At 40.6% G+C, this 24,168-nt stretch overlaps 1 protein-coding gene across 4 annotated transcripts in view; it reads left to right on the top strand.

Annotated features, from left to right (window-relative positions):
* Positions 1-24,168, top strand: part of LOC133270495 (contactin-4) — a 338,999-nt gene that overhangs the window by 220,545 nt on the left and 94,286 nt on the right. For all 4 annotated transcript variants that reach the window (XM_061455704.1, XM_061455701.1, XM_061455702.1 and 1 more), the window contains one exon: positions 12,405-12,500. In XM_061455704.1, the coding sequence (XP_061311688.1) occupies positions 12,405-12,500 (96 nt within the window). The remainder of the gene's footprint in view (positions 1-12,404; positions 12,501-24,168) is intronic.

The following is a 24,168-nucleotide window of genomic DNA, read 5'->3' as shown; positions in this document are numbered from 1 at the left end:
GGATAGAGAATAGGACAAGGAATCTCAATTAGTAGGATGCTTCTTGTAACACCTCCCCTTTTTGCTCTAAATCCCCTGGTCTGTCAAATGAAATTATGCTATTTACCTAGTTTGAAGAAATAATTATTATCCTTAGGTTGATCTTTACTGATTCTGTATCAGTGCAAATCACTATTGTCTTAAAATGTGTGGAAAATAACAGTTACATGCCCCCCTGGTCAAGTGTAGACTATACCCAAAGGCCAGAGACGGGCTCTGTCTTTGTAAGAAAAGGTCTTTTCCTATTGATGGGATGCAAGGCCAATGCAGAACAATTTTATCTTAGTGGCTCCTGCTTCATTGTTTTATTTTTTCATTCCTGTTTTCCATCTTGGAATTAGAGCCAGGGAGTCAGTATTGGCATGCAAAGACAGCAGAGCTTTAAATATGTTTGTCAAAAGTTGTCCCATGTTATTTTTCCTGTCTGCAACAAACGTGACTGCCATTTCATAATTCATTAGACATGAGAGATGAACAGAATGAAGAAATATTTCCTCTCTAGGAGACGCTGCCTAGCATCATAATGTGCATTTCCACAGGCAAGCTGAACTACTGGATATACTCTGAGGATCAGGATCTCTGTAGGGTCTTTTTCGTTTGTGTTTCTATCAAGTAAAGGGAAATTTTTCGTTGAAATTTGTTGCTGAGTGATCTTTTGTCACATTATTTTACATTATTTGGGGCCTGAATTTGCATTCATTTACCTGCACAAAGTAAGAAGGTGCAGCAGAGCATGCTCCAGTGGGGCACGCAAGGGGTGCCTGTGGTGTTAATGCTCAGCTATGAAGTGAGAGGGGGCTGTGCAGTATTTCCTTCCCCCAGCAGAAGTACTGCTTCCTGGCTATTGGAAAATCATCTGTGCTGGGAGAAAGCATAAGAATAATTCACTGTTTTGCTAGGAAAATATAAAAACTTCTGAGAGTGAAATAACTCTGTTCAAAGTCAACCCAAGGGGAAATGTCTGCCCAGCTTTTCCAGATTAAAGTAATAAAATAAAATTTTCTGAGTCCTCAGCATTTCGACTGGCACAGAAGGGTTGCTTCAAAACAAACGTTTGAAATATTTCCTATAGAAGGAAGGTAAACGGGCAGCTTTTATAAAGTGGAACATAAAAAGAGATCATCATCAACTTTCATTTTTTGGTAACATCATAGAAAAGAATGATTTGGCTTTGGAGGAGACCAGTGGGTGCCTTGCAGACACTGCTAAGAGGCTCTGTTCTCCCATAAGATGAGTGCCATGGAGGAAGGCAAAAAAGCACTTGGGGCTGCCTTATTGCCTATTTGGAAGCAAGGTTCAAATCCCCACGAGGTGCTGAGGACACAGTGTGGCAGGCAGAGCCATCCTGATGACGACAAGCAGCTCATGCTTGGTGTGAGGGAGGAAGGACAAAGCAGCCCAAGCACAGCGTGAGGATCTGTGGCTCCTGTTAGCTGTGTGTTGGCCAGTGGGATTGGTAACGCTCGAGGAAAAGCAGTTGAAGTCCAGAAGACAAGGCAAAAGCCTAAGGAGGAATTTTAGCTATGTGGGTAGGCAAATCAGCCTGTCTTTGGTTGATGGTGGTCAGAAACACTTGGGAAGATTTAAACAGTCTCAGTTTGAGAACCCAGGCAGAGACATCAAAATCCAAGATAACACATAGATAAGAGATAGAGTGAGGGGGAGAGCTTGCGAGGAGAACGGTATCTTGGCTCACGTTCCAGCACACCAACTTCCCCTTTCCTAATCCATGTGTGTCTGTTTGAAGCTCACTGCTGGCTCAGGTGGGAGTAGCTGCGAGCCCTTCTTCCTGGATGGGAGGCAGTTTGCCTCCTCTGAGAATGCCTGGTTTGCCTTCAAACCTTTGACTCCTCCAGGTATGCATCTCTTCCCCATTGCATAGTTAAGTTGAGCCTTCAGAGCAAACCCCACTGTGAAAATCCCCACAGCAAAGGCTCATCTGAGAATTTTTGTGTCTTGAAGCAGGATAGCAGTTTCTGTGCAGGAAAGATCAGGGAAAGGGGAAAGATCTAGAAGTCCAAACCGGACTTAGCCACTTGGTAAAGCTGCACAGGCAGTACCTTGTTTCAAGTCCAAGAAAAAATATTTTCCTGGGGGGGGGTGGAGAGGGGAATGGCAAGATGTTTACCTCTAAAACATGTTTTTCAGTGAAGTAGAAATCCCAGTGAAATTTCTGTTCTAAAGGTCAAATGAGAAAGCTTTCATGTCCAAACTTGTAAACTATTTCTCAAATCAGTGACTCTTAAAAATTATTCATTAGAACACCAGCTTTTAAACTAGAATCCTATTAAGCTCTTTATCAAAGGTGGTTTTATTCCAAACTGCACAGCCCACGGTTTAGTCTTGACACAACAGCAAGGACATGGGCAGAAGAACTTAATCTTTGTGTATTTGTGAGAGGGATGACATAAAACCCTGCTTTTAAAAAGTCAGGCATAGGTTTTATAGAGACAGTGTTTAGAGATGTTAGAGCCATAAATATTAGGAGGCAAATCTTGTCAAGTCTTTTGAAGCAAAAAGCTTTAATGCTTTGGTGGGTGCTAGCCATCAGTTAAAGTGCTTTCAGCCTGCTTTCGTATAGGCGGGCTATGATTTCTTCAAACCAGTGTCCTCTAAAATCTGAGACTGATTGAGATGCACGACAATCCCATCTTCAAGACTGTTTTATGGGCCAAATCAGCATAGTTTATAGTATACAGTCAATGAGGTCATATTATTCCGTAGGCAATGATGCAAATGACTTCTGTCTCCATCTGGTTGTGTGTTTTGTCCAGGATAGGAAAGAATGCTCTGTTTTATGTGGAAAGTTATGGAAATGTGATGAAAACAATTTGGAAGATGGCATACAAGCCATCTCTTGGTAGAAGGTTCTTTATTCAGTCTGAACAACGAATATTTGGCCAATCCTGGTGAGGTTTTTTTGTTGAACAAGATGCCATTGCCAACCTATTCAGATTCAGGTCATGTGGTCTTTAATAATAAAAAATAAATTAAAAAATCCCGTTGACTTTGGTTCAAGGACTGAATGTGACCTTAAACATCACTCTAAATTTTAGATTGCAGGGATCACCTTAAAATTATAAAAGGGGTATTAGAAGGGAAACCCCATTATGCTCCGTAAATCTCTTTAAGTCATGCCTGAAAATTGACTTTAGGTTCCTTGGCTGTATCTGTGTACCTAATTGGATTGTGCATTTCACATATATGAAAAGGTAATTACCCCTTTACATAAATCATTACTTCACTTTCTATTGTATGGGTGCTCTGAATTTCATTTAATGTACCTAGTAAAGGTGGTGTTTTGTCCACTACAGAATACTCAAAATTGCCAGTGAATATTTCTAGTTTTCTAATTTGACAGTTCTTAAATTATGGGATTCATTTCTGACCAGTCAACTTATCAGATGAATTTGTAATCATTCAAGGTTTTTTTATCCAAAGTACAACCAAGTCTCAAGGGTGAAATACCATACCAAACACCCAGGCTAATAGAACTCCTTATAAGCTGATCCAAGGATTTGTTGATAATCTAGCTGAAGGATTAGTAACCTAATCAAAGACTTGGGTTTTGTACAGTTACAATGATACCAAGGCTAAAGTGCATAGTAACTTTACACTTGCAGTGATGCGCACAGGCTAGAACACGTGGGTGTCATCCACCCTTTTCTTTTCCTGTGCTCCTCCTGGATGTAAGCTGGGTTGTGTCACCCTTCCCAGGAGGAGGCAGTTACAACCCCTTACTGCCTCAGAGGTGCTTTGTTAGGAGAGCATGATGAGGTGGGGGGGAGCCTGGGGTGTCTTTCCCCTGGCTGGGACTGACTTGATATTTTTATGTATTTGCTACTACTGCTGTACTACCTGCTTTTTCTTCATTCATTTCTATTTCTATTACATCTGAGATTTACCATATGTGTTTTGTATATGTAGTGTTCCTGCTCATGGTTCACTCTATTCCAGCCAAACCAACTTTTGCTCAGTCCTGGGTTGTGTTCCTTTTGTGAGGAGGACCTGCAGAATTCTACCCTTAGCCATCTATTTCCATCCTGTGGCTGCACCAGCAAGACCTCTGCACTTACCTTGTAGTTGTGTTCTTGGGATCCCGTGTTACAATTGCTTGGTTTTCCTTCAAGCATATACATCCTCTGTCACTCTGTAGGAATAATGATCCATTTAAGATACAGATAGACATATAAATATACAGGTATTATGCTTTGATAGCTACTTGCAATCAACTCAGTAAAGCAGTATCACTGATGTGTTATCAGATTTGCTTTACAAAAGTCTCTAGAGATAGACTTTAAGTAAAATATAGCAGCGTAAAAGCCACTAACTTTTTTTTTCCCTCTAAGCCTGAATATTAGTCCTGTTTTCTTTTGGTAATGAAAATTCAGTGATGCATAAAGAACTGATTGATGTATGTATGGTTTTTATAGAATATAGTAGAAGGAGAAATAGTTTCATATGAGTTAAACAAGATTAATATGTAAAAACAGCAGTGACACTGCTTTTCTAATCGTTAGGAAAAAAAACCCAACCTTAAATGTAGTGACAAAGGGTTTACTAAGGCTGTATGAGTTTTTGACAGTGTGCCATTCAAGGCAACGTACAGCAGTGCTTTCTTCTACATGATATAGTCACATAAATTGGCTTTCCAAAAGACACACAGACACCTGTCACCAACAACTTGAATCATTTACTATTCATGTAATTTTCTATAGTATTTTTGGCTTTGTTTAATAGTTCTAAAATAGCCCTTTTGCATAGAGAGTCCTCTCTTAATTTCAGAACCAGTGTAATTACGAAAGCATTTTGGTTTCTAAAAATATGCCACTCATTAAAAAAATAAAGGCAAACCGTGGAAACCCTCTTGCAAACAAAGGCAGGCAAAACAGAGCTTAGCTTTCATTGAAAGTAGGGATCTCTTTGTCAAATCATTGATGACCTGAGACATGTAGCCTCCCGAGGGAAGCCTCGTGGTTTCGGTCTGCTTTCCAGGGCATGGTGGAAACCAGCAGCTGAGTTATTTCCTTGTTGCAGCCAACAATGCGAACCAAGGGGGCCTCGTGTACATGCACCATAACCACTCTGCTTGGGTAGAGGTCTTAACAACAGAAGGGTCAGTGAAGCTGAATACAAATCGGGTATAAATACAAAAAGCAGAGGTCAAATACTGTACTGCCCTCACCAGTGGGAACTTGCAGCAAAGTGAGCTGATACGATCTTGTTTGCTTGCTCATGTTTCAATGTAATCTGTGAAATGTTTCTTCAAAAGAACAAACTTTGATGTCCAGAACTTATTTAGTGGTCACTTAGAAAAAGGATTACCAGGTTTCATAAATAAAGTACAAACCCAAGTAGGTTCTAGTAAAGGCTAAAAGGATACAGCTCTTTTATTCTGCTTATAATTGAATCTTCTTTGCTATAAAGACTGATTTTTTTGTACATAAAACTTGAGGAAATGTTTCATTACTCTAGCCAAAGTTGGATAATGGTTACTGTGAAAAGCCATATGTTTTTGATTAGAATTTCCATATGCCATTTACTGAGACAAACTATCCAGTCTTAAGGGACTTTGGATCATTTCAGATAGTTTAAGCTTTTATTAAGCCACATTTGGAAGAATGTTGCTCAACGCAATACCCTACCCAGACTGCAAAGCTAGTAGGGTTGGCAGCTGCTGCTGGCACCTTCTGGGCTTTTGAGCATTTTTGAGGAATAAGCATTTGTATCAAACTGGCATCACCTAACAGTACCTGCACAAGTTCTATCACTAAATATTAAGGCAGAGTTTTAACGGAGGCTACAGGAAAATCTATTAATGCAAGAAAAGACATTCAAGTTCATATTAAAGAGTGGGTGTTAGTGTGCGTGTGCTAACAGCATATTGCACTCTAGAGCATTTCAGCACCAGATGTCAAGGTTTTGTGCAAATATTAGCTAATTAAGCATCTTTCGAGAGAGATGGTTTAAGTGCTCTTCCTTGGAGATTTGCAAACTTTGTCACAGAGAACTTCAGTAATTTTTCCGAAGTCATGCAGTCACTAGTACAGTGGTGTCAGTGGTACAAATGAATGTATTTTTCACAGGTTAAATACATGCAGCTTTATACTCATATGGATCTGATAACTTTGATTTAGAATCAATACTGTGGAGGTGAAGCGGTTTAAGTAGCATCCTTATTCATTAAATGAAGGCTAAATAACTGTTAATCATGATAACCTGCCTGCATTCTTGTTAAACCTTCCTGTCATACACCTCCTTGGTCTGAAAACATTACTAATTGTGTCCTCACGCAATGATGGAGTTACTGGAGCTTGTACAATATGTTTCTGTTTTCAGTGGAGTCATTGATTTAGTGTTGCATGCTCCCAATAGGCTTTGCCAGGACCTCCAGAATGGGAAATATTTTAATATTAAATGTGTTAATATTAACTATTTAATATTAACTATTTAATATTAAATGTGTTAATATTTTCTTCCTCAATGGTTTCTCTTAATCAATTTTTACAATTCCTTTCTAAATAGAGAATGTCCAAGTTAAATAGGACAAAAACTACTGTACACCTGTGTTATTTTCCAAACAGTCTTACAAATATCTGATCTTGATTACTTGAAATCACACATTTAAAATAAAAGCCTCATCTGCAAGTTATTGATGCGAGTGACCTAGGATTTCTCATGCAGATGTATGATGCTTTGATTAGCTAGGTTAAGTTTACATCCTTCTTGTGTGTGCTATGCTGTGTTGTTTCCTTTTTGATCAACATTATCTTTTCATGATCAGGTACTGCCCAGTGCCATAAATCCCTGAGCTGTTGAACAGATACACTTTCAATAAAAGTCAGGCTGGGATCCTGGCTCTGACAAGTGGTTTCTATTCCTTTAAGCAGTCCTCAGTTCTTGTCATGTTTGGTTTATTTCAGGTATAAATATTTTTATTGAAATAAAAGCTCCTTTCTTTTTTGATCTGTGTAATGATAGATCATTGTAATTGAAGCAATTCACAACCTAAAATCTTTAATTAAGTCACAAAGATGCCTGCATGCTAAAACTTGATGAATTTATCACTTACAGGCATTGTTTTGCTCTGTCTTGTTCTCTGCCTTCTATTTACAAGTGCTCATTGCATTTCACTATAATGTCCAGGTCCTTTATTTCTGTTATGAGGTATTTAGTACACCATGGGGTACTTTAATTATTAATCATTATGTGATTATTTTCAGATTTTATATATACTGTATTGCCAGGTCCCAAGGAGCAAACCTCTGGGGCCTTCAGGTCTGTTTGTAGGCATCAGGCCCCCATACATTCACACTGGCTTCCAGGCCCCTTCCTCCTTACCAGTATTTCATGCATCTGAAGGCTAGGTAGGTGCAGTACCCCCATCACTGGCCATATTGGCCACCGTTTAACTCTAACTGAACCTGGCTGCTTCTGTGTCATTAAAGCCTAGTTAGTGTTTGTACGTGTTCTAGAAATGGGGTCTTGATCTCCAGTCATTAAGGATACTGAACCTACTGCTCTCTGTGGTGCTTTATTCCAGCAGCTGATCATCATTATTTGTAGTAAGCTGAATTTCTCATCTCCATTTCCATGACTTCGGCTTTGTACCACTGGTTTTGCTATATCCTCCACTGGATTAACAAAGACTTCAAGGGGTGGCACCGTCTCCTCATGACAGTGCTTCTGCATGTAAACCAGAGATTTCTCACTCCTGTTTGAGAAAGTTCTGACCTGTTCGAGGCTGTCACTTCCTCCCTCACAAAACTGAAATGTCACCAGAAGGAGTAGGAAATAAAAAAAGGTAAAATACATTGCAGTGAGAAAAATATGGGTAGAGGCCAGCCCTGTTCAGCACATGCTGAATAGCCGTGCTGTGTCGTGGCGGTCCTCTGCTTGGGCACAGTGGCAGGTCCAGCAGCTGGATATCTGCACACCTCACATTTCTAAGTTCATCTAGTTCTGCTCAGGTGCAATTTCCAGTGGAAAGAGATCTAGTATCAAGGGAAATGGGGAGATATGATAGTCCAGCTTCACACATTCTTCCAAAACAGTAAGCATGCCAAGAAATAATTGAGCTTCCTGGCTTAATAAGTCATTTGGCATTCCTGTGGGTTTGTTAGTTTTTTTTCTGATTGGAAAATAAGAACAAAAATTCTCATATATACTATGCCAAGTGCAAGGTCCTACACCTGGGTCAGAGCAATCCCAGGCACAGCTACAGGTTGGGCAGAGAAGAGATTCAGAGGAGCCCTGAGGAGAACGACTTGGGGGTGCTGGTCGATGAGAAAATGAACATGAGCCGGCTTCAGTGTGAGCTTGCAGCCCAGAAAGCCAACTGTATCCTGGGCTGCATCAAAAGGAGCGTGACCAGCAGGTCGAAGGAGGTGATCCTGCCCCTCTACTCTGTTCTCGTGAGACCTCACCTGGAGTATTGTGTGCAGTTCTGGTGTCCTCAACATAAGAAGGACATGGAACTGTTGGAACAAGTCCAGAGGAGGCCACAAGGATGATCAGGGGACTGGAGCACCTCCCGTATGAAGACAGGCTGAGAAAGTTGGGGCTGTTCAGCCTGGAGAAGAGAAGGCTGCGTGGAGACCTCATAGCAGCCTTCCAGTATCTGAAGGGGGGATATAGCGATGCTGGGGAGGGACTCTTCATTAGGGACTGTAGTGATAGGACAAGGGGTAATGGGTTAAAACTTAAACAGGGGAAGTTTAGATTGGATATAAGGAAGAAATTCTTTACTGTGAGGGGGGTGAGGCACTGGAATGGGTTGCCCAGGGAAGTTGTGAATGCTCCATCCCTGGCAGTGTTCAAGACCAGGTTGGACAGAGCCTTGGGTGCCATGGTTTAGTGTGAGGTGTCCCTGCCTATGGCAGGGGGTTTGGAACTAGATGATCCTAAGGTCTTTTCCAACCCTAACTATTCTGTGATTCTATGATTCATATGTAACTGAGGGTCTTTAGGCTTAGGGGCAAAGCGGACTGAATCTTAATGTTCTCATCAGGGGAGACATACAGCCGAACCATTTCTGCTGTATTTCAGAGTCATTCTGCAGTGTTGAATGTTATTTTTTCTTCTTCTTTTGCTGTCCCTTTGATATTTTTAATGTCAAACAAATAATTTCTTATGTACTCTCTGGGGAAAGTAGAGAGGCACTAGAAAGCTGTGTTTCCCTGGGAGGAAGATAATAAACATGGGGAAAGAAATGTTAGAGTGCTTCTTCTGTGTTAAAGCATCCTGTGGGGTGGTTTTCAGCAAGTGTGTTAAAACTTCTGTTCAGCTAGTGGTTTCACCTCCGTGTATGGGGAATTCAGCGGTAGGAAATTTCAGTGCAACATTCTGCACCCATTAGAGCAGAATTCTGTAGGAAAGGTTTTTGTCCACTTTGCACAGCATGTGAAAGCAGAGGGGAACCTCTGGAACCTGCATCACTAATCTGTATGCTTTGTAACCATTCAGCAACACTAATATTGTTCCTAATTTCTTGGGAAATTGCAAGGTGGTGTTTAGATGAAGTTTCTTGCTAATACAGTCTTAATGATACCGGTAATTCAAGTCAGTATTTAGGTATTGCAAAAATAAATCTAAAGTGTGGATTTCAGAATGCATGAGCATAATCAGCCCAATCAGTTTGAGATATTCACCTTTCTTATAATTATCTTAATCTCGTTATTTTACTTGGAGCCAAATTTTAAGTACATGCATGAGGCTTTTCAGAATAGACAGTTGACTTCCAAAGCTTGATAGTTTTCACTACAAGCGACAGTGATGAACGCTCTGCTTTGTTTGCTGCCTCCAATTGGTTTTGACCATTCCTTCATCATTTCCTACTTGTTCACCCAAGCAGACACTTCTTTCCTTTTCTTGTCATAAATATATAGCTGTTTTGTCAACAAATAGCATCATTTCTTTCTTAAAAAAAATGACCAAAACTAAACAGAGGACTAGATTTGTGTTTAAAGTATTGAGTTATGCACTTTCTGTCCATACTATTGTAATCAAGAGTTGCTGGCTCACCAAGCAGGTTGCTGTTTCATACTATTAGTAATGAAAGCCCTTTCCCATTCTCTCCTCTGCAATTAACAGAATTCCCCAGAGCACTGTGTAAGTAAGCTTAAACACACAGGCTCAGAATTCATGCAATTTTTCTTTGATCTGTTCCGTGGCAGACCTGTGTCTCGCTTTTTTAGGATTCAGGCCTGAAAAGTGAATTCTTTATAAACTCTAAAATGTTTTATGTATGTATATGCATATGGCATAACTTACCAGTTCTGTCAACTAAAGGATGAAGTGGATGAAGATATAAACATCTAAACCTATATATGAAGAATCTTCCATTAGAAATTATTTTATACGTACAAATACTTCTGCAATTTTCCTTGTAGTGCATATATATGTTTATATATACATGTCCAGAAAGCATCTGCTTTGGTCATTGAGACTTGTTTTAGTTTTACTTTACTCTTTTGCTTACTGGAAATAATGTAAAAAACATTTCCTAATACCATATTTATTCCTTGAAGCATCATTTTGGTTTCATGCTATTATTCCTTGTGCAACTGTTCTCAGTAAGGATGGAATCCAGTCTTGTGCCTGTGTGCATTCAAAAGATATTTAAGTGTATGGGACTGACAGGTGGCCAGAGGAATGCAATAGGGGTTCCTGAAAAGTACATTCCACCTTTTTTATGGAACTTAGGACAGAAAAATTATATCTCTCTTTTCACTGATAATGGGTTTTCTTCTGTTTTCCTTCTGTGTTTTTATCTAGGCCAAAACATACAGAAGGACAGAGAAAATTACCCTGCTCAAATCTGCAAGCCCAGACTATGACTTGAGGCTGGGAAACTCCATGCTTTATTGTTTCCTTGTACCTACACAGAGTCTGAACGAACAGCTCACATTAGTCAACCTGCTGTTAAATTGCTAGCCAGGTTAAATTTAGACTGCTTTTAATCGCAAGTGTAGCTTTGAACCTCCTGTGTGAACCCATTTTGCCCAAAGGGTTTGATAATGCAACAGCCTTAGCACCCAGTGCAGACAGCATCACTTCACAGGGTCAGACATCAGTGTCTGTCCATGGGTTGGGCAGAAGATGGGTGGGAGGGAGGCAGGTTTGGACTAGTTTTGTCTTCATAAATAACACACTGTGGTGCAGCAGGTTGTTTCAGTCCCCACGATACTTACCCACTAAAATGCAAATGAAAAAGCTGAAATAATATAAGAAGATCCTGGGAATGATGTAGCATAAGGAAGCTGGAAATCTCACAATGATTACTAGCACTGTAACAAATTGTTATCACTACTTCCACTGTCATTCCCTTTTTGCTTGGATTTTGTCCTGAATTTGGCTTTAGCAGGAAGAGTCCATGAAAAAGGTTTCTAAAATAAAACAGTGCTTCTGATTTTCTAATTTTAACTTCTTTTTTTTTTTTAAGTATGCATGCCTGTGTTTCCAGAAAACATTTTCAAGAGGGGATAAAAATCAAGGCTTTTCATCCTTGTAACTGTATAATGATGTCCCTACTCTTCCTGCTGTTAAATATTTATCACCTGTGTGTTTTCCCTGGTTCCCAATTGCACTGACAACAGGTTTGTAATCACTAAACCATGGCTCAGCTACACTGAAAGCAAAAAAAGAAAAAGTAAAGAAAATTGAAATACAAGGGGCTGTTAAAAGGCTACCAAAGTGATTCAGTGTATTAGGGCTCCTGAGCAGCAGCCACTGGTGATCAATACCTGGTGCCACTGCTCAGCTCACAGTCACCTCATCACTTAATAGCAAGTTCCTTGAATTCAGTGTGCAAGGAGAGAAAAGAGGGAGTTACATTTTTGGAGTGCATGGCCTCTGAAGGAGAGGAAAAAGAGAAAGGTGTAAGAAGGACTTTAATTAAAACACTGTGTGGCTAACATAGAGTTGTTACAAGAGACTTCCTTATGGGAAAGGGTTTCTACACATGGGTTGCAAGGGCGTCAGTAACAAGCCTCCTAAAGGGAAACAGACTGGGTTATAACGGAAGTGTTTAAGGCAGTAATTCTTCATAGATTCATAAAACAAAACTCTTACCAGTGTTACAGGTTGCTGGAGTTTTCTCTAGGTGTGTCTTCTGCCCTAGGTAAATCGGCACTTTTTTCCCCTTACCAGCCGTGCAGCCTGTAGAGACATTTACTCATCCTGTTGCTGCTTCTGTGCACATCACCTTCCCACTGACCTGCATTCCACCCAGGTCCCACCAGCCACCCCCCAAACTGATGTTCACCTTGTTTCTATGTTGTGCAGCGAACTCTAACTAACCCTCTGTACTTCTCGTGAGGAGAAACGTTAAACTCCCTCTAACCGAGTTCTTTCTCTCTTCGCAGATCTTGAGAACTTCAAAACCAGAACAAGAAGCACTGTCTCTGTCCGCCAGGGCCAGGGCATGGTGCTGCTGTGTGGACCACCACCGCATTCTGGAGGTAAAGTGGGTTCCTTCTCTTGTTTCCAGCACTTGGCGACCTTAAGCAAGGTTTTAATTCTCAGGATATGTTCTGGGAAGTTTAAAAGGGCAAACCTTAAAAAAAAAAGAAGGCTATGGCAGTGCTAGCCTGACTGAATGGATCATGCTGAACCCATACAATGGTTTGTATTGACTAAACGCACTGGGAGATCTCCAGTTGGTGTAAATACAGAGAAATAGACAAATTTTACTGCATTATGGGTATGTACTTAGGAGATGAACTGATTGAAACAGAATATAAAGCAGTGCGTGCATATACAGAAGATAAGGCCAAGATCTTGTGCAATTTTCAGAAGCTTTTCTGTATGTGGCCTGGGTGTGTCTTCTGCAAAAAGGTTGAAGATTGCTGACAGAGCCACTTTTATGCATCATCTTTTCATTATTATTCGGGTTTTTTTTCAAACACTCATTGTCACTCTTTTGCCTCCTGGGTACTTGGGATCCATTAGCAATCGTCCAGGTCTCATATGATTTAATTCTGGAATGGCAATACATATTCTTCCTACTGTTTTTATGGCAGCAATACATTAAAATCCATTATTATTACAGAGACAGGTACTAACTGTAACTCAGAGCTCATTGAGTGTTCAGAAATACAGACTGTTGAGAAAAGGACATAACCTGTCTTGACAGTTACTGGCATCTCTGCCTCTGAAAGAGGTAGATTTCTGACTTTGGTGGAGAAACAGAAAAGCTGTAGTAGCAGACAGGCAAAAAATAAATAATTAATGGCACTAAGGAAACTAGTGTTAACTCAGTGGCAAAGGCAAAATTTGGTAGGGAAAGAATAGATTCAAAGTGAAATTTACCTATAGCCAGTTACAATAAGTAATGAACAGAGGCAGTGGGGTAGCCGTGGATGTTAGGGAGTGTTTTAACTGTCTAGAACTTAATGATGGTGACAATAGTGTTGAGTGTTTATGGGTCAAATAGGAGCAAGTGCTTGAGGAGCTTCTTTGTTTTCATCTGACCAGCTGGTAAATTTATTCAGCTGGGGCCCCTCTCACCTTTTGGTCTGGAGATTATCATGAGAAATTCAGTGTCTCGGCTTTCTGATGTTCATTACATGAAAGCTGTTCTTGAATCTGTGATATCAAGTCCACAGAACTAGTCGTTACTACAGTAGCTAACTTATATGAGAGTGGCTGATATAGAGTTAAATATTCCCTAAAATTATGTGCCTTTTGGTCTGGGTAGATGGACCCCTGCAGGTGGATCTCATTGCCATATCTGATGAGGCAGTTGCCAAAGCTAGGTGTTAAAAACCACTGAAGACTGCTTGTGGGTCAGCCACGAACTCATTTGCAGTCTGCAGTGCTGTGGGTGAAGCATCATTTTTAGCTTAATTTCCATAGTGAAGAAAGGTGAGGAGGTTTGGAACAGAAATGCTTTGTGATTCTGAAATCTGAATGCCTTGAACGTGAGACTGAAGAGCGGTGTGTGCCCTCATCCTATCCCAGACTGATTGTGCTGTGCAAAGGTGGATAGTATCAACCAGCCAAGCTCAGGGAGGGCTGTGTGGCTGGATACTGAGCTGCACTGCTCTGAAGAGCTCAGGAGGTTTTGTGCCCTTTTCCATTTAGAGTTAACCCCATCCACACAGCCCACTACTGCGGGCACTGGGGGCCATGCAGTGCTTCGTCCCATTTCTGCCCAGTCAAGTAGGCTACTATCTCCTAAGAGGGACATAGGGACTGCACAGACAATGCAGAGACGAGGTGGAATTGTGTGCATTTGTCTTAGTCTCCTTAGCAAAGCATTGCTCTGTGGTTATGGAGAGTTTTCTGTTCTGCTGTAAGAAATCTTTGTCTGGAGATGTGGTGGCTGGTAGTGGTTCATGCAAACAGGAAGAAGGAAATTGTGGTACATTTGTTCAGGGGAAAGCTTTGGTGTACGTACTGATGATCACAAAAGCATTCCAGAAAAGTGCTGGTGTTGTTTCCTGTTTGGGTTCAGTATGCATGAAAGAGCATTTTACAGGGACCGGGAGGTAATCATGTTTCTATTCCCAGAAAGGCACAAAACTCAAGGATAATTATTTCCCTCAATCATTCGGATGAGGGATGACTTTCCTGTGTGACCACTACCTATGACCTGCTCTATTCCAGCTAGAAAATTATTTTAATTGTAGCCAGATCCACAATTAGTTTAAATTGATACTAGTGCAATTTTGTAATTAAGCAGGGCTGGAGTTGTGCCGGTTGTTTTGTGGTTTGGATTGAAAGTGTTTAATGGAACGGCAAAATAGGTCCAGTTAATTCAGACTGAGCCCCTTGTTCTGCAGGAATTAATCTTCTCCGTGGCAGTATTTTCTTTTAGTTTTCCTTTCTCCTATGGTTAGAAGTAAGGGCAAGTTTCAAAAGCAACTGCAAAGTTAATGCTTTTCAGTCGTGTGCATCGTGTTTCCGTTAGCGAACTGCATGTCTCCCAGTGTAATCGAAGCTATTTGGTCTCTAGCAGTCACTGCACAATTACCACAGCTATCTCCTGTTCCAGCTCTGGGCAGATGGAGGTTCGTAAGAGAGTATCAGATATCACTGGGAAGTAGCTGCACGTCAGGAAACCGCCTTGTTCATGAGCAGCTGCCATCCCCAGGGCCCAAGGCAGTGTTTGCAAAGCAAAGCTGTAGAGATCAGTTCCTTCCAATACCCCAGTATGCCACGGCTGGGATATTACGTTGCAAGTATTTAACATTGTAGTGCAACAGTAAAAAACATTCAGGGTAAAAGTGAAAAATAGAACATCTCATTGAAAGTATGAGGGGTGTTAAGATAGAGAAAATGCAATTACTTATTTTGGAATTTCATTAGGACAAGAAACCTAACTTCATCAACCTTGCAAAAAGTGCCTGGCCACATTAATGACCACTGCTGAAGCACAGGACTGTTGAGGCTGGGGGGGAGGATAAATTATTATTACTATTATTATTATTATTATCATCATGATCATTGCTGTTGTGATTATTTAGTTTCTGATGTGAATTGAAAATGAAATCTTAAAAAAATAATAATTTTAAAAAAGAAAAACTGTTTGATCTGAGAATAGCTGTTGCTTTGATGGTGAGAATATTCACTAGACTTGTAGAAGCCTGGAGAAAAAAACCAAACATCCTGGCCAGTTCCTGAGCACAGAGCTTAGGACCTGGTGGCAGAGACAGAGGGTTGAGAAGTTTTGCTTGATAGGTAAGGCTTCCCAGGTGTCTGAGGAAGGCTCAGTGCCAGCGTCATCTCCATTTTCAGGTGACTCAAGTGGCAACTCTTAGAGACCCCCTTAACTGAATAGATTTGAGAAAAGGAAAATAGCAAATTAGAAGGGAATTATTTCCTGTCCACTGTTGTGTCATTGGTTGTGTTGGTCTTAATAATTGTGGATTTTATTAAAAAACTGTCCATCTTCATCCAGACCTTTATCCTTTCAACTGTATTTCACTGTAATACTTTGCTACTTGGAAACATCCATATTTAAAAAGCTGGCAGCTAAAAGTGAAATTATGTTGCCCTACATATATTAGCTGTTGAGGATTGCTTTTTTTTATCTTGGTTTTAATGATGCCAAATAAAGGGCTTCCTACTGTTCAAATGTTACAAGAAATTCATCCTGAAAAGGAAAACAAATGATTAAGAAGTATTTTTAGCGTCATAAAATGGGCCTTGTACAGCTTGCACAGAACAATTTGGGCATTGCCATGTATTATCCCAATTTTTAGTTTAATATGAGTTGGAAATTCAGCATATGAATCTAGGCTTCCTCCCTGGTCCCCTGAGATGAAAATGAAATGTGTATTTCTTGCAGCATGGTTTCAGCAGGGAGTCGCTATTTTGTCAGGTCAGTGCGCTCTGGTGTTACATTTTGTTAAGCAGCATAATGATGTGATTGCCTCCTATGATGAAATGCATGCTGAGTCCTGGAAATTTGCAAAATAAATGTTCATCTGGAGCTTGGGAAGTTGCTGGACTGAAAACGAGAATAAATGCAAATCAGACATTTGCTTCGGTTGTATTTTCTGCTCTTAGAGCAGTAGATGCCTGAGCCCCCGAAGCCAGTCCTGCTGTATTTATGGTGCCCTGTCTGTTAAGAGTTTTCAGTTCTTTTCCTTTTTTGTTTGCCTTCCCCATTTGTTCACTTACATGCACTAAATCAGCATCAGAACTAGTAGAAACCTACCTGTGCTGTTAGCATAATTACCCTGCACATAAATGGTTTTCCCTCATTATTTCCTCTGCTTTTTTAGTCAAAAGCCTAATGATGGCTGTATGTGGACAATTCTGCCTGTGAAGCTCTATGGACAAAACAATGTGAAAGTGAACACTGCTGTGGGAACATGTCATTCGGGGCCATGTAACAGTATGATGAGTGGCTGTAGATGTTGAAGTGGACAAGAGACAACAATCAAAGGTCCTAAAAGTATGTGCATAGCTAAAATTTGGATAATAGTTTTGTTGCAGCACATGAGGGTCCCCATCACAGCTGCTGTCCCATACCACAATGTTAACTGGGCAGTCCCCAGTATTTGAATCACATTAACAAGTTGGAAATGGGGGGAGCATCAAAAAGTTTTTATGACCTTTTTGATGAGACTAGTTAAGGTATCTCAGCATGTCTTAGTATGAGCTCTATAATTTAGATGCCATAAAATAATTCGCTATTGCTTTACATTTTCAAAACCCTACTAGATCAATACCATTTGCTGTCTTTCTCCAGTAGAGCTATAGGAGTAATCAATTTGGGGAAGGTATTGCTAGCCAAAATGGGGAGAAAAAAAGGGGGAAAAAACAAAGCAACAACAAAACAAACAAACAAACAAACAAAAAAAACAAAAAACCCAACCCTAACCTTTGTTTTGTTCAAAGTGTTTCATTCTGTTGTATTTTTAAGGCTTCTTACTACATTTAGATATATTTAGAAATCATGGAGCATTTCAAAACAAAACAGTAAAGCTGTTGGTGAAATGCTTTCCTTTCAAGAGGAGCTGTGTAGGGGCAAACAGAGTAGCTTTACTTGTTTGCTTTTTTTTCCCAGTATTTTTAATCAAATTTGGCAAGATACATTTAGTTGTTAAACTTAATTTAAACAAAAAAAAAAGCCCACAAAACCAAAGCACGCACTCACTTGTGTTTCTCAGGGCCCTGAATATAAGTTGCGCTCCATAGGGGATATGCTTGGGAAATATTTGGAGGTCACTGTCTTTTAACTTTATCTCAAAGTTTTAAAACCAAAATATTTCCTTGTGCCAAATAGTTCTTTTAATTGAAGTTTGTGGGAACTGAGTGATTTAGCAGCCACTTTTACTAGATTTATTTAATAGTCAGGGCAGGGTTAGTTACTATTTTAACAACTACAGTCTTCAAATACCTTCTAACATCCCCAGTTTTTCATTGTGAGTCTAGAGTTTAAAAATCCCAGAATCCTAGAAAGGTGTACGTGTTTCACTTGGCAGCCTAGTAGCACACCCATAAGCATGTGAACAAAGAAGTGTGTAAATACTTCCCCTCCCTTCTTTGGGAAGATAAATGACCTTGTCTTTTAGGATTTCCTTTATTGCCCCCTCCCCGATTTTCTCTTGGTTCATCTTTAGAAAGAGCTATATACACAGTGTTCTCATGACATTTGCCTTCTTGCCCTCGTGGGAAAACCTTATGGAGTTAGAGATTTCCAATTGCTGTGAGAAATTAATGTATACAGAGAACTGGTGAAAGTGATCTCTCAATTGATTATTTAAATTTTGTGTTCCCTAGAGGTTAGAGGTATGTCTTATTCTGAGATATCTCTGTCCATAGCCCGTACCACCCCTTTAACATCTGTAACATGTTTATTTTCACGCCTCATAATTTATCTCAGTAATCTGTGCAAGAAAGCAATTAGCCGATAGCTTTTGTAGATGGCAAAGTGCTTAGATGTACGAATGGAAACCTGCTGATGCTTCTACAGTACATGAGTTCCCACTTGCATAGGGCCTGTAACAAAGTTCCTGGTGTCCCAGGAACTGAACCTTCCCAACATAATTTCTAGTCCTGAACCTCAGTTCCCCGCACTCCTCTGCTCCTTGCTATGGAGGTGGACAACCTTCCTGAGCATCTGGGGGCTGTCTCTTTGACTGAGCAAAGACAAGAGTTAAAGAAAAATAAGCTTTCTGTCCCTCTGCAGAGCCCATGTTCTCAATGCACTTGTAAAATTCCATCTTCCCAAAGAGGAGGAGATTCATTAAATCTCAGTTGTTCAAGTAACTCCCATCTGATGCCATTACTCCTGTTGGGAACCTAGCCATGGAGCCTGTGTCTGTGAGCTGAAATGTTGACAGAGAATTATTCTCACATCTTTTCACATAATGGATGTGTTCAGGTTTTCTCATTCTATCCTGCCTTTTATTTCCCAGAAGCTAGGAGAACTTTTAGTTCTGTTGCACAGCTTAATCAAGTAGAACTAACTAAATTTTAGCATTTGACAGAAGAGATGGCAATTCCGATTTCATCTCAATCTCAGCCTTTCATGCTGTATGGTAGGTAGTGAAGTGTAGACACCAGACATGTTTTCAGAAAGCACTTTACTGATTACAGTGGTGCTGAGACCACTTCTGTGCTTGGCAGAAAAATGATTAGTCTGTGCTTACTCATCTGGTCAGGTTTTCTCTCTTTTTTAACAAAAAAAAAGCAGTGATGGGCACTTTGTGGGCTGGAAACATTGAAAACATTTTGGCTGTAACTATGGCTGATGGCCTCTGTTATGTGGTGAATGGTTTAATAGGTTTGTCTTGTAAATAATCTATCACACAAATCACATATTGTATTCTCTCGTACTCATACAGCCCCCCCTGCCCCGCGTAGTATAAGGAGGAAGGGGAGAAAAACTGGGAAAACTAATCAGAACAGCGTAGAGGGGAAAAGGCAATTATCAGGTATTTTCATACCATCAAGAGGATCAGTGTGTGGGGTTTTCAACCCCCGAGCAGCACTGCTCAGCAGGGAGTGCTTTGGAACAGAATTTTCTCTGTTGTAGTTGTTTCTCTGTCAAGTATTTGTGCCTGTTTACTCCCCATCCTGTACTGCAACCTTACACTTGTTTCTCCTTTGAAAACTGTCACACTGCCTTTTCATTTGGCACTTATGAAGAATTAATACATTATTAATAAATGTTTAGAGTTGTCATTTTAACAATGGAACAAACGTTTGTAATATTCTCCCTTAATCAAAGTTTGTGTTAAAACTGTGGAAAACAGTCAACTTTGAAAGCAGTAATGGAATGGGAAGAAATTTCTCTAGAAACAGCTCATAGTCAGAGAGGCCAAGGACATTTCCACCTCACATCTGCTTAAAAGCAGGGGATTATTTCATTCTGTCCAGGCAGCATCAGCCTGTTCTGCCTACACTGCAACATTTATGCTGCTGAGTGAATGCATCTAGCGTTTCTGCTGGATGGCCGATTCAGAATGGCTTTAGGCAAAAGCCTTGAAACACATGTTCCCATATGTGTTAAATCAGCTTCTTGGTACCAGATCTTGTGGCACATTCCCCATCAATATGAAATCTTCAGAGGAATGGAAAGTCGAATCCTACAAGTTCTGTTAATTTTCTGTATTTGTTAGTATGAGAGCGCTCCTCCAGCCACATTTCTTCCATAACAGATAACTTGGAACATCTGGTGTCCCCACTCCTTAATACTCAGCCTTAATTTTCCTGCATTTTCTTCCAGTGTGGTTTGCCCAAGAGCTTTCCAAGCATGTACCTCTTGCACAACCCTTATACCCAGACCTGGGCAGTTGCTTCTTGCTAAGCAGATTTGCCAGAGTACTAAACCACCCCTCCCTTCTTATTGAGACATACTTTTTCTCTTCCTTCTCTCCTATCTTAATGTCTTCATAAGCCTTTGCTGCTTGGTCAGATTGGGTTCCAATTAATGAGAAGCTGATTTAGAGAGGAGTATCTCACAGATGGGTCGGCAACATGGTTTTAAAAGTTCCATTTCTCTAGGAAACCAAGCAAAAAGTCTCCTAAGCTGATTGCAGGTTGGTTCAACTATTTGTCAAAATACTGCAAGGTCATTGAGCAGCCTTTCATAGATCACTCCAAAGGCTGGAGTCAAAATATGAGCACATAAACTGTCCCTTGGGGCTGGGAAAGAAAAAGAAGAAAGAGTCGGTGAAATATTTTGCATTAGCAGTAGTCAGTCATGTTTACAGCATATTTGAACATGACAGTGGCACTGGGGTTGCTGTTGGCAGACATGGTACCTACAGCACCAGCAGGAGTTGCAGACCTCTCTGGTTTGCAGGGCAGGAGTTAAATTGTTGTGCATGAATGGTTCTACTTTCAGGATGCAGGGAATGGTGGAGTGAAGGCTTGATGTCTAAGCAAACAGGAAAATGCCACAGTAGGTTGGTGTTCCCCACGAGCAGGAGCCCAGCATCTTACAGATCTTTCCTGGAGTGGGAAAAAGTGAAATTCAATCAGAATTAGTCTAGGTACCGTTCACTGGAAGAGGATGCAGCATGCATATTGAATATGTGCAGGAGATGGAGAAGACCACGAGGACAGAAAACAGTGTAGCGTGAAAAATACCTCAATCTGTTACAGATTTTTTCTCCTAATAGTGACTAACACTCATACGTCCCCATGCAGTCATCAAATTCCCATGTCCAAAGAAGTGCCAACATTTTAAAAGTGGTTTCCAGATCATAAGCTCAGTAACCCTCTGAGGGACTTAGGCCAAGAACCAGAAAACAACTTCCCCAAACCTGCCAGTTCCTAGCGCCTTGCATCATAACTGCAAGGCGAGGCTCCTCCTCATGAGAAGTTTAGTGATGCTCCTGAAAGCTGGAGCCAGATCTAAACTGCCTGGCAGCTTAGATCATCTTCTCAACCACCCAAAATTCACGTGAAGTATCTCTTTTCCATAGTAACATTACAGAGAGCAGGCACGTCAAACATGGGGCTTCCTCACTGGCTCTGGGAAAGAATAATTCTTCTGCATCTGGTATTGAAGATTATTACAGTGTCCTGGGTTCAGCAGTAGCAGTCATGTTTCTCCTCCTTGGTAGCTGGTGCAGTGCAGTGTTTTGACTTTCGGCTCGGGAACAGAGCTGATAACAAGGATGTTTTGGTTTGGCCAAGGACTTTGTGAGCCTCATGCTCTGCCAGGGGGGGAGGGGAAGCCAGGAGGAAGCAGAGACAGGACACCTGACCCAAACTGACCAAAGAGGTATTCCATACCACAGCACGTCATGCCCAGGATGTAACTGGGAGTTAGCCGGAAGGGCTGGGAGACTGCAGGGTTGGAGGAGGTATCGGTTGGTGCTTGGTCGGGCTGGGGGGGGGGGCGAGTTATCGGTCGGCTGGTGGTGAGGTGTTGTATTCTCTTCCCTTGTTATTTCCTTTATCATTATTATCATTGGTGGTAGCAGTAGTGATTTGTGTTATACCTTAGTTACTAAACTGTTCTTATCTCAACCCGTGGGAGTTGCATTCTTTTCGATTCTCCTCTCCGTCCCTCCGGGAGTAGGGGGAGGGAAAGAAAGGGAGGAGTGAGTGAACGAGTTACCTGACTGGGTTTAAACCACGACATACAGTTAGCAAAAAATGGGTTTCATGAAACATAAAATCAGGCATATGAAACTCTTATTTAAGTAAGAAGTGATTGAGAGTTGTAACTTCCCCTTGAAGTGCATCTCCCATCATTTATTTTTTATACTATGCCACAGTCACTGTTTAAATTATTAAAAGCAAGAAGTAAAAAGCTTATCAGGAGATAGAAATGGATTAGATTAAAATTAATCTAGCATAATCCTTTCTCTAAAACTGCTGATTCAGTTTGTGCTCAAGTTTATCAGTGTATTTGAGGATAAGGGATAAGGATAATTTCTTCCCTAATTTGGGAATGCTTCAGCTTGATATTTCTGACAGCACAGAGAACATGCAGCGCTGTTTTAATTGCAAAATCTATGAAATTGCAAATATTTCCAATAATGCAGATGCCAAACTTGTCTTAGATTTACACTAATTTAAGCACCTAATTTGGTAAAGGTGGTCTGCTTTATTTCAAACAGGGATGAATTTTGTGAACAGAAGTTGCAAAATAGGGTTGCAGTCAAGAACAGACTTTGACACGGGCACTGAGACCCAAATTTTCAGCTGGCATGTGTCATTTATCACCTCCAGTGTCAGCACTGCTGCAAGATCCCTACCAGCCACCTGCATGTTCGTGTCTCAAGTAGGCTGTCATGGACAGACAGTGAGGTTAGGATGTCTGGGGTTTGTAATGCTTGCTGCCCTTCCAGAGAACTAGAGGGGAGGAGGCTCAGCTCTCCAGTTAAGACCTTGGAAATACCAAAATAATAAGGAACATGACACTAATGGATTTTTTTTTATTTATCAGTGACAGCTTGGGACATCTTTAAAAAGAAATCATCTGCGAGCTCGTCATGTGGTTCATTCTCCTGTTCAGTTGCAGTCACCAGTAAATGAAGATTGAAATAGTATTGAAAGGGGGTAGAGCTGGCAGGGGCTGGCTAAAGATGAGTGAAATCTGCTGTCTGACAGAATTCAGTCAATAGGCATTTATCAAAAGTTGTAACATATGTGATCTCTTTATAAAACAAATTAGAGATCTGAGTCTAGTTCCCAGGCTTCACTAAGCATGTTGCAACCACCCTCACCCTCCAAACCCAGCCTTAGCCGGCCTTTTCAGCCAAAGCTCTCAGAAGCATAGAATCATAGAATAGTTACGGTTGGAAAGGACCTTAAGATCATCAAGTTCCAAGCCCCCTGCCATGGGCAGGGACACCTCACACTAAACTAAACTAAGCATCCAGGGCTTCTGATCCTTCAGTTCCTATGAGATGGGCATAGCAGAAAGTGGGTTGCTGACACAATCAGAGCAGTGATGTATCTCCACTTTCACAATCAAGTATGGGTTTCCAGATCCCTGAATGTGTATACTGCTTCATTTAAGTCAATAGTCCTGGCTATGTGAGCACTCCTTTCTGTAAGGGTGATATTTTGTTGTTGGAAAACAAAAGGTGGTATTGGTTTTGGCATTTTCTGTTCCCTGATACATATAGAATGTCTAAATGTGCCACAATGATGTTGTTTTCAGATGATAGATATCAAAACTATCAAATACGTGAAGAGAATGTTTTTTTCCTGTGTACTACAGGAACGTGCCACAGCGTCACGTAGCAGTGCCTGTCTGTGTGGATATCTCCTCTAAAGGACATACCACCTGCACTGCTTGCCCAGATATTTCAACCTTGGAATTGATAGTTTTATTAATTCACTGCAGTAAGAAAATACTCTGCAACCAACTTTCTTTTTTTAGAGGTTTGATCTAATCTCTTATAGCTACAGTAAGAGGCTGATCAAAGGTAGTGAAAGCTGGTATTAAAGGATTAGCTAGGTCACATTGAAATATGTGTTAAAACAAGCCCAGAGACCTTTAGGTTTACTGAAGTAAGTGCACAAAAAAAAATAAAGATTTTTAAGCTAACTCTCTCTGACTTTAAACAGAAAACAAACTGATGGATTAAATCTGTGAGTCATTCCTTAAGGTGATGTGTGTAGCACTTTATGTAGGACAAGTCTGGAAAATACAAGCAATGATTGAATCACACAGCAGGAATACAATGCAGAATTAAAAAA

Source organism: Pezoporus flaviventris, unplaced genomic scaffold (assembly GCF_033815535.1).
Source record: "Pezoporus flaviventris isolate CSIRO_AGI_PZ_B2104156 unplaced genomic scaffold, CSIRO_AGI_Pfla_v1 ptg000021l, whole genome shotgun sequence".
In the NCBI taxonomy this organism is placed as follows: domain Eukaryota; kingdom Metazoa; phylum Chordata; class Aves; order Psittaciformes; family Psittacidae; genus Pezoporus; species Pezoporus flaviventris.
Note: the sequence above shows the minus strand (reverse complement) of the source record. Positions and strands in the feature narration are given on the sequence as shown.